Raw genomic sequence first — 14,688 nt, 5'->3', positions numbered from 1 at the left:
TTTGACAATGCAACATCCTTTCGTTAGATCTGTCATTATATATTCTGCAATATCCATCCCATTCTGGCACTCCAGCAGAGACTCTGGAGACAGATTTTTTTCTGTAATCTAAGATTTTGATCCATGGGTAATTTGATTAATCCTCATAGGATGGCTTCCTATTGAAGTATAATATTACTATTCCAACATTGTCTTTCTGCTACGTCTCAAAGATCTTTTTGTATTTAATGCAGATTTTCTATTGAAGTGTTGTTTTTTTTGTTTGGTTTAAAGGAATGGGACCAATGCCATGGACAGTAAATTCTGAAATATACCCCCTTTGGGCTAGAAGTACAGGAAATGCATGTTCTTCTGGCGTAAACTGGATTTTCAATGTTCTAGTATCGCTAACATTTCTGCACACAGCTGAATATCTAACATACTATGGTAAGAAGTGTCTTCTGTCTTAAATGAAACCAAGATTAACTGAATTTCAGATCATTGGAATTTTAGCTTTTCACCAGCAAAGGTCTTGATAGGTAGTTTAACATCCCTCCTTAAAGGCCTTTAGAAAGCTAATGTATATAATTATAATATATGCATGGCTAGAGTTTAGCACAGTAGTCAGGTATTCTTTTTCCAAGACTCTCTGTTACAGAACTATGTTCCTAAACAGCAATCCCATAATTATATTAGTGCTTTTGGTGGTTCATGAGTAGTCAAACTTCAAAGAAGTGGATGTGTTCCATTATTAAAATTGTTCTTCTTTGAGAGCAGAATATGTTGCCAAGGCACCCACCACTTTGTCAACAGAGCCAGTTCTAGGGTTGAGATGGCAATGTGCTATGTGATGGTCCCCTAGCAGCTGTGCTTGCACCCACCATCCTACCTTTTCAAAATGTAATGCTAGGATGTTTTGGCTGTGTGAACTTGTGGGTTTGAAAAGAAAACCATGGTGACTACCATGTGTTTTTTAACCACAGTGCTATGCATCAGTGGAATGTTCGTGGCACTGCACTTTTGGAAAACTAAGATGTCATCTAGGGCCCAGAATGGAGGCCCTGGCAGCTTCTTGAGAATGCCAGGTTTGGGCTCAACCCTCTGAAGGGACATGGCAGGGAAAGGAAGATTCCTGTTTTGGGGACCCATCCCTGAGAGCAGGCCCAATTCAGTCCTTGATGCCATGCTGCATGTAATCTAGTTGACAGCTTCACTATCTTTCCTAAAACTCTCATTAAGTTTATTCAATCTGTCCCTCAGATCTCATGTATGGTCACTAGCACTCTTTTGCAAGACTTGAGACAGCAATCCAGTATACACTTACCTGGGAATAAGTCCCACTGAATTCAGTGGAACTTGCTTCTGAGTAGACATGTATTGGATTGCAGCCTGAGTCTCTTTACTCAAGATCTTTTAAATTAGATTATTTTAATGGTCTTTGGGAGAGTGTTGACATGCTCATGGGGACAACCTCCAATCATAAGGATTGAGGTGATATCTTGGTTTTGCAAAAATTAAATAAATGTTTGGAATCTTAACTGATATAATTATTGGAATGTGTATTGAAATATTATTTTGTGTCTGAAGCCTTCATTTTAATTCTGCTGCCAAGTTATACAGTAGATCTTTGATTACTGCAACTAAACCCTTGTATTTTTTCCCCTGGAAGATGACTTCTATATTAACTGCATGTATGTGGGGGTTTTGTGTTTTGTTTTGTTATACTGCAGGAGCATTCTTCCTATATGCAGGATTTGCTTTTGTGGGACTCATTTTCCTGTACGGCTGCCTTCCTGAGACGAAAGGGAAAAAACTAGAGGAAATTGAATGCTTATTTGAGACCTCACTGTGTACATGTGGCATTTCAGATTCTGATGATGGGAGGTATATTGAATATATCCGGGTGAAGGGAAGTAATTATCATCTTTCTGACAATGATGCTTCTGATGTGGAATGATTTTCAGCTGCTGAAGTATTTAATCATTTAAAAGCACTTGGGGTTGGGATGAAGGAGCTGTTCTTGATGACCTCACTGCCCTGCTTCTGGTCTGGTTCTCCATTCTGCTTTCTGTATGGAGTCACTTTCCTGTTCTAAACCATGCCATTTGAAAAGAATAAAACAAAACACGACATTGACCTTTTAATTAACCAAAAATGACGGTTGCCAAGGGGGAAAGGAATATAAGTATTCCAGCTGTGTGCTATACTGTAGTTTTGAAGTCCTCAAATTATACCAAACTCAATTGATGAAGTACCATGTGTTTTTTGACCATCTTGAAAAACAAATATGAAAAAGACCAGCTAGTCAGAAACCAGATGAATCATTAAAGTACTGTTGCCTGGCAACCAAAAGTTGATACAAAAGTGCTCAGCCTCTTACAAAATAAGCAGGAGAGAGAAAAATCCACTGCCTACTGTGGAAATTGTAATTTAATATTATTACTTCTTTTAAAAGCAGATTAATGTGTATGCATGGAGAAGGCAGGTCTTTGTGGCTTTCCTGGTTGCTTTCTTCCTTTGTGCATACTGTCTTTATAAACTTACATCTGTCTTAACAGCCAGTGCTTTGTATGAAGAACCCAGAAGAATGGTAACTGTGTGGGTCTGGAGAGAATTCTGACACAGATTTTTAGCATTCTCTAAGGTCTCTTTGGCTGAGAATAACGGTGTGGATGGTCGCTTGAAACACAACTGTGTGGAGGCAATTCTGTGTGGCAGTCTATTTTGTATACAGGTGCTCCTCAGAAGATCCATGTGTATTGCTTCAGCCATGCCACCACAACTCTTTTTTTTCTGCATGGAGATGGTACAAATTGGCAAAAGCTGGACTCCATGAAGCTAAGAATGTGCTATACATTTTACTGTAAAAAGTGGGTATGGGGTGGGGAATAAATGGCCTCAAGAACAGAAACTGCCATTGGAACAAATAAGGGAGACTGTTCATTTCCAATCTTCCAGCCTTGATCAATAGGAAGCAATGGGCAGAACCTGCAAATAGGAAACCTTTCATTAACTTTGAGAAGTACCTTTTATTGAATGAAACTTACACATGGAAGAGTAATGGCCAGTGGATTGAACATTGCAGGATAATATAGTGCTAGATTAAATGCTGTGTGGAACCTTCACTTTCAGCTAAATAATATAATGGACTGCCTTCAAGTCGATCCCGACTTATGGTGACCTATGAATAGGGTTTTCACGGTAAGCGGTATTCAGAGGTGGTTTACCATTGCCTTCCTCTGAGGCTGAGAGGCAGTGATTGGCCCAAGGTCACCCAGTGCGCTTCATGGCTGTGTGGGCATTTGAACCCTGGTCTGCCAGGTTGTAGTCCGACACCTTAACCACTTTGCCACACTGGCTCTCCCACTTTCAGCTAATCACAGAAAAGTAAAACTAAAGGGCTCTAGTGTGGAAATGGCCAATGACTGTGAGACACTTTGAACCCTCTAAAGCCTTTATGTGGGAAGGCTTTAAGTGGAAAACCTGTGGCCAACTCATTGTTATTGGACTTCAATTCCCATCAGCCCTATCCATCATAGCCAATAGTCAGGAATGATGGAAGTTCTAATCCCAACAACATTTGGAGGGCCACAGCCCCCCTCCCAAAGTGACCGTACATGAATGTTTAAGGAAAAGGCGACTCTCTGCATAACAGCATATAAAAAAGACATATCTAGGTTAGGTGGCATTAGGTATTTGTCTTAGTAACTGTGCTAATCATAATAATTAATGCTGCCACCAAACTGCTATTGTACTGAATAGGTGTATTTTCTTTCCTCACCCCTACCTTTCCGATTCTGTTTCCCTTGAACAGAATTTGGCTCAAGAGCCCTTTGGGATTTAAAAAAAGAGTAAGGAGATTATGATATAGACCCTCATCTATACTTAGAATCATAGGATAGTAAAGTTGGAAGGAGCCTATAAGGCCATCAAGTCCACCACCATCACCCAGACTCAGTGCAGAAATCCAACTTAAAACCTGCCTGACAGGTGGCTGTCCAGCTGCCTCTTGAATGCTTCCATTGTTGGAGAGTCCCCATCTCCCTAGGTAATTGGTTCCATTGTTGTACTGCTGTAACAGTTAGGAAGTTTTTTCCTGATGTTCATTTGAAATCTGGCTTTAGAAATCTGGTTAAATTATGCTGAAGTCTGCTAGTTAGGCAAAGAAAATCTATGCATCTGCCTTCGTGACTAGAAAAAGCAATTCTTTATCTGTCCCACACATGCGAATTTTCTTCAGCAAAGATAATTTTAAAGGCAAATGCATGGTTTCTTGACCAAACCACTTGTCCTTTAAGTTGGAAGAATAATACAATACACTATTTAAAAATTCAAATACCTCCCCAAACTGTTTTGTGTTTTTTATGGAATAAAATTTATGTTTAGTCAATTTCCTAGGTTAATAACTATATTGGAAGGTAGTTAAATTTAAAGATGGAAAATAGAGCAGTTCTTCCTTGGCTCACAAGTCAGAACTTCAAATATTAGATTGTTCATGGGAATACGTTTCGATAGGTAGCAGTTGTTGCTCAATGTTAATGCTGGGTGGACATTCATTAAGTACCGCATAATCTGAGCAGTTTCTTAATTGTGTGTTTGTCATTTGGATGGTCTCTTTAATTGCCGAAATATGAATAAATATATATTTAAGGAGTGACTAAAAAGTTTTAGCCTAAACAAAGTCTAATTCCAATCTCTGTTTCCCTTCTTGATTGTGTTACTGCTTATGTGGTTAAACCCATAGACCTGGATGGCACTGAGAGCCATTTTGGATATTAGAAGAAGTCATAAAATGTACAAATTATTTGTTTTCACCTTGTAAGACATAGAGAACCAGTGTGGTGTAGTGGTTAGAGTATTGGACTACGACCTCGGAGACCAGAGTTCAAATCCCCACACAGCCATGAAGCTCACTGGGTGACCTTGGGCCAGTCACTGCCTCTCAGCCTCAGAGGAAGGCAATGGTAAACCCCCTCTGAATACCGTTTACCATGAAAACCCTATTCATAGGGTCGCCATAAGTTGGGATCAACTTGAAGGCAGCCCATTTCCTTTTTTTTTGTAAGACATGACAGACTAGATTGTGCATTTCCCTAGGGGAGAGAGATATATTGTCACCACATCTAGAGAACACCTTCCTGTGGGGAAGATGTAGGACTGCCTCCTTTGTACACTACAGCGGAAGCTTGGAAGGAGTACTTCCTTTTTCAGTGCTGCTTGCAATATTATAAAATCCGAGTTTAAAGAGCCATGTTGGAGGTTTGGCATGAGAGATGTGGGGGAAGGAGATATACAGTAACTTACTTTCCCACTTGCTGTTTCTGCTAAATATCCAAATGCCTGTTTAACCTTTTGAAAGTTCAGCCAGGGAACTAATAGAAAGGAAGCTCTCAAACGTCTCTGGCTCAAGGCTCCAGCGTGTAGAGGTTCACCTTTTTTCTAGCGTTCCAACAGCTGTTGTTCAGTTTCACAATTTATGGTTCCTTCAACTGAACAGTTACCTTAAAAGGGTTCAATCTGTATCTGCCTTTTAAAAACAGGCAAGAAAAGTAAATAAACCAAATCTAGCTGTTTTTATGATGAAACCGGTTTCTGCCTGGCCCTAAACATTCTCTATAAATTGGTTGTTATGACCAGTGAAGTCCAATGATAACACAATATGTGCCAAAATGCTGCCTTTAATAGACAGCCCTTAAATATGCCTTCACTGGTTTTCCTGCCTAAAGCCTTAATCGAGGTAAAAACTTTCAGCATGTGTGTGAAAGGTAAGCACATGAAGAGATTTCAAAGTGATCTCAGCACTTTTCAGGGTTTGGGCTTACAGCCGCATGGGATACAAGTGGTTAATTGGCAACCTGCTCATCTTCTGTGGCTCTAGTTAACTGCTTTGGGACAATAATAATTACTCATTGCTTGCCTGATCTAATTAGAAGGGGATTGCTCTAAATAGAACCTTGTCACAAACCAATGTGTTAAGCTTTACAAATAATGTTCCCGTTTATATTAACTTCCTTATTTTTTCAGATTGTGCTGAGGCCTTTATCAACGGAAAATCATTAGCCAGCATTCTAGTTTGTTGACATTCTGTCAAATGATGTCCAGCTGTGCATCATCCTCAGTTCTTTTTCTGAAGCATATTACATTTATCTTCTTGTGGAGTATTTTTTTTTAAAGTCAGGCTTGACATTTCCCCATTCTCCACCTGTTAAAGGCTGAAAGCAGTGTATTTTTGCTCACTAACAAGAGACAAAATCCACTGCCAACTATTCCATTCCTTTACTTTTTCCTCTGGACTTGCTGGTTTAAGTCTTCCTTTGATGTTGTTTTTATGCTCTAGTAATGCCTTAGTCACAGTACTAAGAATTATTTATAATGAATAGAATGATACTTGAAATAAGTCCTACAAAATTGGGGGTTTTATTTTTTGAATCTGTGAATGTTTATAATCAAAGAATAAAGGTGAAATGTTGCTATTTCACAACAGCTTTTGTTTATATTTTACATCTTAAGATGGCTTTGTTAGAAAAGTCTAGATTTAAAATTCCATATACAATATTTAATTACAGTGGGTGATATGTACAACATGCCTAAACACAACACTTTTATTAAAGCTTTCTAACACCTACTACTTTCCAGAAGTCTGTTCAGATCAATTGCACTTCAGGTAGGTTAGAATTAATTTCAGGTGGTGTGTTTCTTACTACAGTTTGACAGATCTTAAATACCTCTGCTTCTAAGAACTCACCTCAACCTAGCAAAAGTAATTCACAAGTGGAAGCAGGCTTCTGTACAAAACACATTTGGAAGATTGAGTCCTCTGAAAACAAACAGATGCAGTGCAGGATTCAAGTGCCTGCATCTGGCCACAACTAGGGCACAATGAACAAACCAGATGGGGACCAAGGGAGCATATTTGATAGGGCAGATGATTGGGACTGTCAAAGCTCAGTATGGTCCCCATCTATGGCTCTAGTTATCTACTTTGTGACAATACTTACTCATTCCATGCCTAATGTAATCAAAAGTTAAATGCTCCAAATAAAACTTTATCACAAGCCATTTGGCTCACTCTGAAATTATCTAAAATATCACAGTTATTACAAATACATCTTTTTTTAAAAAAAATACAAATAAAAATAATTCATGGTTGCTTAATTCTAGCTTCCCCCTCCATTAGTCTAACCAAATCCTTCATGTTGTTAAAGATTATGGTAGATTTTGATTTATCTCATGCATTTATTTTCTGTAATTCCCCCTTCAAAAATTAATTTGTGAAGCTTAATTAAATAGGATAAGTCCTTTATAAAAACAGGTAGCCTTGCTTATTATGCATGCACAATACTTAATTTCCATAAAAAAATATCCTGTGAATTATAGTGAAAGCACAGTTACAAGCATAATGAGAGCAGGGTGTTTCATGTAGAATTTATTTTGAAAGAAGCTCACATTCAGAATTGAAAGTAATCAAGTTTTAGTGTCTAAGAGCTCTAGGGAAAATGCCAAGCAAACTGTTTATGACTGATACCTACCATTAATAAAGATAAGGTATTGTCACTGAGAATAGTATTAATATTAAAGACAACTGAGTCTGAAATGTATTGAGCAAATATAGCTAAATAGTAGACTACCCCAGTCAACACAGAAGATTGGTTAAAACTGTGTATAAGCATGTGTGCATTCTCAGACATAAAGCAGACCTTTTACATAGAAAAAAAATACGGGTTGCTGTGATTTCAAAGAAGCCATTGGGGCAGAGGAAATTTTGCTAGCGCCATAGGAGGTACTGGCAGGTACACTGGCACATGCTGACACTAAGAAGCCATTGGGTCAGGGATCACCAGCTTAGTGTCAGCATATGCCAGAGTACCTTCTATACCAATATCTTCTATGGTGTCAGCAAAATTTCCCCTCAGAAATTTACAACACATGGTAAATCGATGGCTCTTTCTGCTCAGTTCCTGTTTCCGCTGGCTCAGCCTCTCTTATAATGAACAAGCTCCCTCAAACATGCCCACATTTCATTGGATACTTGGATTGGTCACCCATGTTCCCATTTCTTTGGAACAAAGGAGATATGCAAAGATTCTTTCTATGAGTAAGTGGCTGACGTAGGTGCCTTTTTCAGCATTGATGAAGTGGGGGTAGGTCCCCATCATTTTATGGTCCTGGCTCTTTTAGAAGTGGCAGCCATTATGCTGTACATCTGTGGCAGCCATTTGTGACTACTGCCCACGGCACCTTCTCAAAATTCCCAAATGCCCTCTGGCCCAAACCCTAGTCCAGACATCCAGCATACATGCCAGGCAATGTATGTATGAGTCAATATTGTGCACCTAGATGAACTGAGTTGGCTTGAACTGGGGAAGTAGGGGGCTCATATTCAGAACTGGATTGATTCAGAAATGAATTTACTCATTTAAAAATAAATAAGCACCACCAATTTCAAGGGAACCCCAAATTTTGCCTGATGCTTGTTTTGACCCCAGTTTTCCCTGCTGCCAAATTCCCTCTCCCTTTTCCAAAATTTACCTTGTGGGGGAAAGTTTCAAGATATTGAAACTTTAACTGTATAGAAACCGGAGAGAAGATGTAATGAACTTGCCATTGTTCCTAAGCAATATAGTGTAAGCTTCTGAGCATGTTTTGGATCCTCCATTATTTTTGTATTGTTATTATTGTTGTTGTTGTTATTATTATTATGGATCACTCTATTCAGGAGGGAGGAATTAAAACGATCACTTCCAGGATACCCTGTGGCATCCTCACGAGTCCCCGTTGTGTCACCGGTAACAATGGGGACTTAAAAGATGAACTGCCTACTGCCCCTAGTCTTCTGCTGCCTCTGGGTTCCCAGTTCTCCTTTCCCTTTGCAAAGTAAGTTGGACTTGAAAAGGCTAGGCTCATTCTTGATCTAGGTTCAGGGCAGAAGGGTGTGTTCACCTAATGCTAGTCCCAAATGAGTGATTCAAAAGTTACTGTTTCATTTGATTAGAGCTAGTTTTAGTTGCATTCCATAGACATGAGCTCCTGTGTTCTTGTACATCTTCCATTTGATTTGATGGGCCTGCACAGGAGACATTGCCAGTGTGTTGTGTCCATGGTTGTTATTAAATTTCAGCAATGTTTCATAGTGGCTCTTAAAATGTATAGAAATCTGAGAAAAGATATAATGAAATCAGTATTTGAAAAATTAAACACTATGTATTATAAGTATTTTTAAATTAAAAGAAAAGATCTGAGAAGCACTTTTAACCATTTATTTGGGCATTTTTCTTTCTTTTGCCTCTTGTCTAGATGTGCATCAGGCCAGAGGCAGTGAGGCTGCAATATGTGCTTTATGGTTTTTTTTAAAAGTGTGTTATTGCGGGTAACTTTTACAGCTGAAATGTAGCTACTGATAAAGAAATTATCCTGAATTGTTCTTCAGATTTAAACAAATCACATTTTTGTGGGGAAATTGTGATTTTCTATGAATAGCCTTGTGTACAGTTACCATTTGGCATAATCTAGAATGGTTTGAGTTGAGGCAGTGTTTACAAGAAAAAAGTCAGCAAAGTATATTCTTCTTGGTAAAAATTGTTCCAGTACTGCAGAATAAATTATTTAAAGGTAATTATGTAGATTTAAAAATCAGAAAAATATTGGGCAGTTATTTGTGTATTTTCACATAGAGAAGGATTTTAATGTGCCAATAATAATCACTGTGGTGTTTTGTAATAAAGTGCTATTGTTGTTCAAAAGTACTGTATAAGAAAATATTTTAGCAGAGAGATTTGTTAGTAAATAGCAAAACACATTTCCTAATCTGACTTGTATCTCTTGAAATCAAAGCAGTTAAATTAGAGTAAGAAACTAGTTTCTATAATTCGTTTGTATGTAATTAATGTAAAGTACATTACATTCAAGAACTGGGCATGTGTAACTGTGTGTGTATATACACACATACATATATATACACATATGTATGTATGTAAAGTACATATGTTCTTTGGAGCTTTTCCAAATTGATGTTAACATTTTTATTCATTTTATGTAACATACCAAAGATGGGAAGTAGATGTTCTCTACTGCAAGGGTCACATCGATTGATATAAAAGAATAAAATCTGTATTAGAGCCTCTTGCCTACAGTGTGTTTAAGTACATGTTTGGTACTGTGTCTTTGTTTTAAAAAAAAAAAAAACAGTTCCCTGCACTTGGAAAGCTAGATGTGAGGGGAAGGTTTTTTTTAAAAAAGTGGGATAATATTTTGTCATACATTTCTAGTCTTCCCCACCCCACCATGCAGATCATGCACTCGTACAATTTCTCCTCTCTGTATACCCAACCAGCCCCTCACAGCCTGGAGTGACCTTGTCCAGAAGCAGTTATGCCTCATCAGGAGCATCTGTGTTTGCCTGGGGTGATTTGAAGCAGACACCTCCAAATGTGAAGCTGGGGTGGTGAAGTACAGGTGTAAAGACTCCTGCCTGCCACATTAAAGAAGCATGTATCAATTCTTAGTCATCCCTTTTTTTCTGCAGTTAACAAATGCCATTTTGTTGCTCAACCAACCAAGCCTATAATGTATAAAAAGTGGTGTACATTTTATGACAATGTAGTGCTATAAAGTTGAATGGTTTTATGTTCATATTGCTCTACTGAAAATTCAGTGTCTCTACATAAAATAAATATCTTTATTAAAGAATTGTCTGACAATTATAAATGAACAAAATAAAATTGAGGTTCTTAATTACAGGATATTTCTCTGGGTTTTATTTGTACTAGCCACAATTTTAAAGAACATGGTCAACATACTATCAAGAAACTGCAAAAAGAAAGCCTATTTTTTTAAAAAAAAATGTCCTTCACTAGTTGATACCTGTCTCTCATAAATAGTGGTCAAATTCATACAAAAATTTGGTCATTGCACTTGGTTACCCATCACTTGTCTGCTCTTATTCATTCTCTATTACCAGCCAGTGGGGTTTAAATGAACTCTGAATACTGTTGACAGAAGGCTGACCTCTCCATCAAAAGCTGAACCTGTAGCACCCCAAGTTGTAGAGAGGAATTATGCAGGAGAAGTATGTATGTACACTGGGTACTGCACCTTCTGATGCAAGAGGACTTTCCTTATCAAACTCATGTGCATGCATAACCTTTCATAACCCCCAGCACGTGCGCTATTATTGTTTATATTCTTTCATCTCCTTTCCTGCTAAATGCAAGAAATACCAAAAACAGAAAAGTGTATTCTGTGCTGAAGCACTAGTACAGTTTTCTGTATGTATAGTACAGTTTAAATTATCTTTGAAATAATAGTTTCAAAAATGTGTGTTCACTATTGTCTTGCTCTGGATAATTTACTGTAAACCATTGAGACAACCAAAGTAAATTAATCTGGGATAAAAAGAAAACAGTATCTATCTTAATACAGGAATAATACCTGCTAAACCTGCTAAAGTATTTTTCTAAGGTATATGGACAGTTTTTATTCCAGCTTAGTACCTGGAATACAAGACTTGGCAGGAGGTGCTGTCCTATAAGGGTGTCAGTGGTGCCATTAGGGCAGGATTTTGGAGCAGACGTCTAAGGCCCTGCTCTGCAGAATGAGCAGAAGAGGCCCCAAACCCAGCAGGGCTTCTTTTATGGCATTATGAAGTGAAATAAACATTACTTCAGCTATGAGCAGCCTGAGGAAACTCCACCCCACTTGGTCCCTGTCCATAAAAACAAGACTAGGATGATGCCAGCAGTTCCCAGGAACCCACTTTGTTGTGAGATTTTTTGTGGGGGTGAGCTGTGTCCTGGGTGACACAGCTCAGGAGCCTGAGAGGAGAGGTGTTTCAGAAGGAAAGGGAAATGATAATAGTTTATTCATTTGTATTAATGTAACATTTGTATATGTAACACTGTGTATTACTTGCAACTTGTTTTAGTTTTCTGTAAACCACTTAAAGATATTTTTATATATTAAGCAGTATAGAAATGCTATAAATAAAAATTAGCATCTTTGAAAAAGGAACCCCTATAAGACCTTGTTTCCAGAGTCTAAAACCATCTTACTGCCAGTCTAGAGTGTTCTGAGGAATCATTTGCTGATTGAACATTATCTTTTTATTTGTATTGATACTCCAGCCTACTTCCCAAAGGAAGCCAAGGGTGGCTTTCAATAAAACAACCAATAACAATCTTCAAGTCTATAAAACAACCTCACATTAGTACTGCAATGTATCAATAAGACAATTAGAAAAGTTAAATAAAGCACTAGCAGGGTTTAAAACCAACATTTATATCCCAAAAGCTTGGACAAATACTTTTTTAAAGCTGTGCCTGAGCACGCCTAATGTGGGGAACAACTGGCTCCCACTCAGGAAGAAGTTCCAAAGGGGGGAGGGTTCCGCTGAGAAGGCCCTGCCTCATGTTCTCACTCTGCAAACAACACTCGCTTATGGGACAAGTTGATGCAAATTAAAATGCTACTTGCTCCTATTCTATGAGAACAAGTTAATGTTTTATGTGCTTCAGAGCACTGGCTTGTACCCTAAGTTATATTAACTTAAGGAAGTTCAAGGAATGAACATTTCATGTCCTGTCTCATCTGCAGCCACCTGTATCCCTCAAAACGTTTTTCCAGATGTAAGATGGGGATGGTAAACTTTCCTTCAGCGAATTTCCTTTTGTTAACTTAGAGCCCAAGGCAATGCGAGGTAACTTTACAACTGGTCTGCAAGTATCTAACTTTCCTCCACTCCAAAACAACTCTGAAAACCATTTGTGTGTGTGAAAAGGTCGTTTATGAAGCACTTTTTGATTTTATGATAAGTTGTTAAATGTCGAATGAAATGCATCATAACATCCATAGTAATCTATGCAGAATTTGGTCGCTTGTTAACTTTGACCTCTTAAAGGCTGCTTTGATAGCAGAGCTATGGTGTCAGAAGTTAACATTTTGCTATGCTGAAATGAAATCATCCACAAATTGTTGCTTTTTTTTAAAAAAAAAGTGTTCTGCAACTTGATATAGGTTGTATAGAATTCTGTTTTCTAATTTTGACAACTGCCTTAGCTAGGATGATGGTCCCACCACCACCGCTTAGACCTGGCAGGGAAACTTTAAAAATGTAAATCAGTATCTGAGATAAAATGCAGGAACAGTTGAGCATGCTAGCTTGGACAAGGCAGCAAGTCTAATGCCATAAATAAAATAGTAAAAACATGTTTTCTTTTGTTATTTATTGCCTTCTACACGTCTCAAGGCAATGTACAAAATACAATAAAAACAGCTTTAAAACAGTTTAAAACAACACAGAAGGCAGAGACCTATTCATCCAGCTGGGAAGGCTTGTCAGCACAAAACTGTTTCCAGAAAGTGCAGATCGTAGGTGCCTGTTGCATCTTGACAGGATTGCTGTTCTACAGAGCAGGGGTAGTCACACTAAAAGTTTTTTAGTGCATGCTTTTCAAAGCATACAGCAAGTGAACACAAGCAGAAATAAATAAAATACATACATAACAACTAAAGTATTGCTGGGAAATGATCGTTGTTAATAATGCCAAGATCCAAAGACTTAGTCTATTGGCATGTCTAGTGATTTGTGTGTGTGTGTGTGCCCAGGAAATTCTGTCACGTAAACTGCTTTTCAAGCTACATTCAGTTTCAGTAAGGTTAGCCATGTGACATGGGAAAGTGCTGTGTGAAGAACTTGAGGCCAAAAGCTGTTTGGGTGCACAGAAACTAGTTGCCCCATTCTTTAGATCCAGGCCTCAGCTTAAAAACAATGATTACCTATCCTGCTGATCCACAGTCTAAACACAGTAGACTTGATGATTTTGCATCTTTGAATGTCACAGATAAAATATGATGGTTAACTCTCTTCTTGAGTGGTGATTGATGATTCCGTTTGCTATTCCTTGCAGCTTCTATGCAATTCTGCCTAATGAGTTTGTGGGGGAGAGCAGGGAGGGTAAGTTGTGTGTTATATAGTGCATCAAAGCAAAGTCAGAGCTGGTGCACTTGGTGCTCACTTATTACTTGGGGGGAAATCTGAGTAGTCGGAGATAACATAAAAGTAACCAGAACAAAGGAAGCAATTTTCTTATAAGCTACAGAGGAAGGTGGCTTTTGCCCCCTGCCCGATAGCTTTTAAATAAAACTTCCCTGTGGCTCAAAAATCATTACCATGTATCAGATCAGTGGGAAAATGTGAAAGCTTTAGATCATGAGATGGGGGCAGAATGAGATTCCAAAGAATGGTGGCCTGTAACAATTGTACTCTTACTGGCTTCATTCTACAACAGTTGGCTTTTTAAAATCCTGCTATTTACATATACCTGTGGTTAGCAAGCAAGCATCTCAGCAGAATGCTACTGCTGCTGGCACAAATTCCATTATCTGTATGGAAGATTAATCTGGCAGTTGGCTGGACAGAGGATGCAAAGTCGGGAGACTCAGGTCTCCTAGGAAACGACAGCTGGATTTACCATTGCCTTCAATGCTGTAAAGTTGGTGTCTCCAGGTGGATGAGTGTGCGTGTATAAAATACGAGTGAAGCAAATTGGTGACTCTTATGGGAGGCCACAAACGTCAGATGTCATATGACAGTTGCAGCTTCTTCTTCTTGATAGTGTATCACTGGCAAGAGATCATTTCTCAAGTATGCTCTAGATTTAGCCTTTCCCAACCTTTGGGTCCGCAGATGTGGCTGGACTAAAACTCCCATCAGCC

General features: G+C 38.4%; 1 protein-coding gene across 4 annotated transcripts in view; it reads left to right on the top strand.

Moving 5' to 3' along the window:
• The window catches only part of SLC2A13 (solute carrier family 2 member 13), a 218,206-nt gene extending 207,524 nt beyond the window's left edge, over positions 1 to 10,682 (top strand). The window contains exons 9-12 of one of the 4 annotated variants that reach the window (XR_009764481.1): positions 274 to 426; positions 1,710 to 1,863; positions 6,004 to 8,853; positions 10,310 to 10,396. Coding sequence is in view for 3 of the 4 variants with exons in the window: in XM_061640334.1 (XP_061496318.1) it covers positions 274 to 426; positions 1,710 to 1,863; positions 10,310 to 10,424 (422 nt within the window). In the remaining variant the exon portion in view is untranslated. Of the gene's footprint in view, positions 1 to 273; positions 427 to 1,709; positions 4,861 to 6,003 lie in introns of those variants that run through there. The other 3 variants (XM_061640334.1, XM_061640337.1, XM_061640335.1) reach the window with 3 other exon arrangements.
• Positions 10,683 to 14,688: the final 4,006 nt, after the last annotated feature.

Source organism: Rhineura floridana, chromosome 8 (assembly GCF_030035675.1).
Source record: "Rhineura floridana isolate rRhiFlo1 chromosome 8, rRhiFlo1.hap2, whole genome shotgun sequence".
In the NCBI taxonomy this organism is placed as follows: domain Eukaryota; kingdom Metazoa; phylum Chordata; class Lepidosauria; order Squamata; family Rhineuridae; genus Rhineura; species Rhineura floridana.
This window is presented reverse-complemented; position numbering and strand designations above follow the sequence as displayed.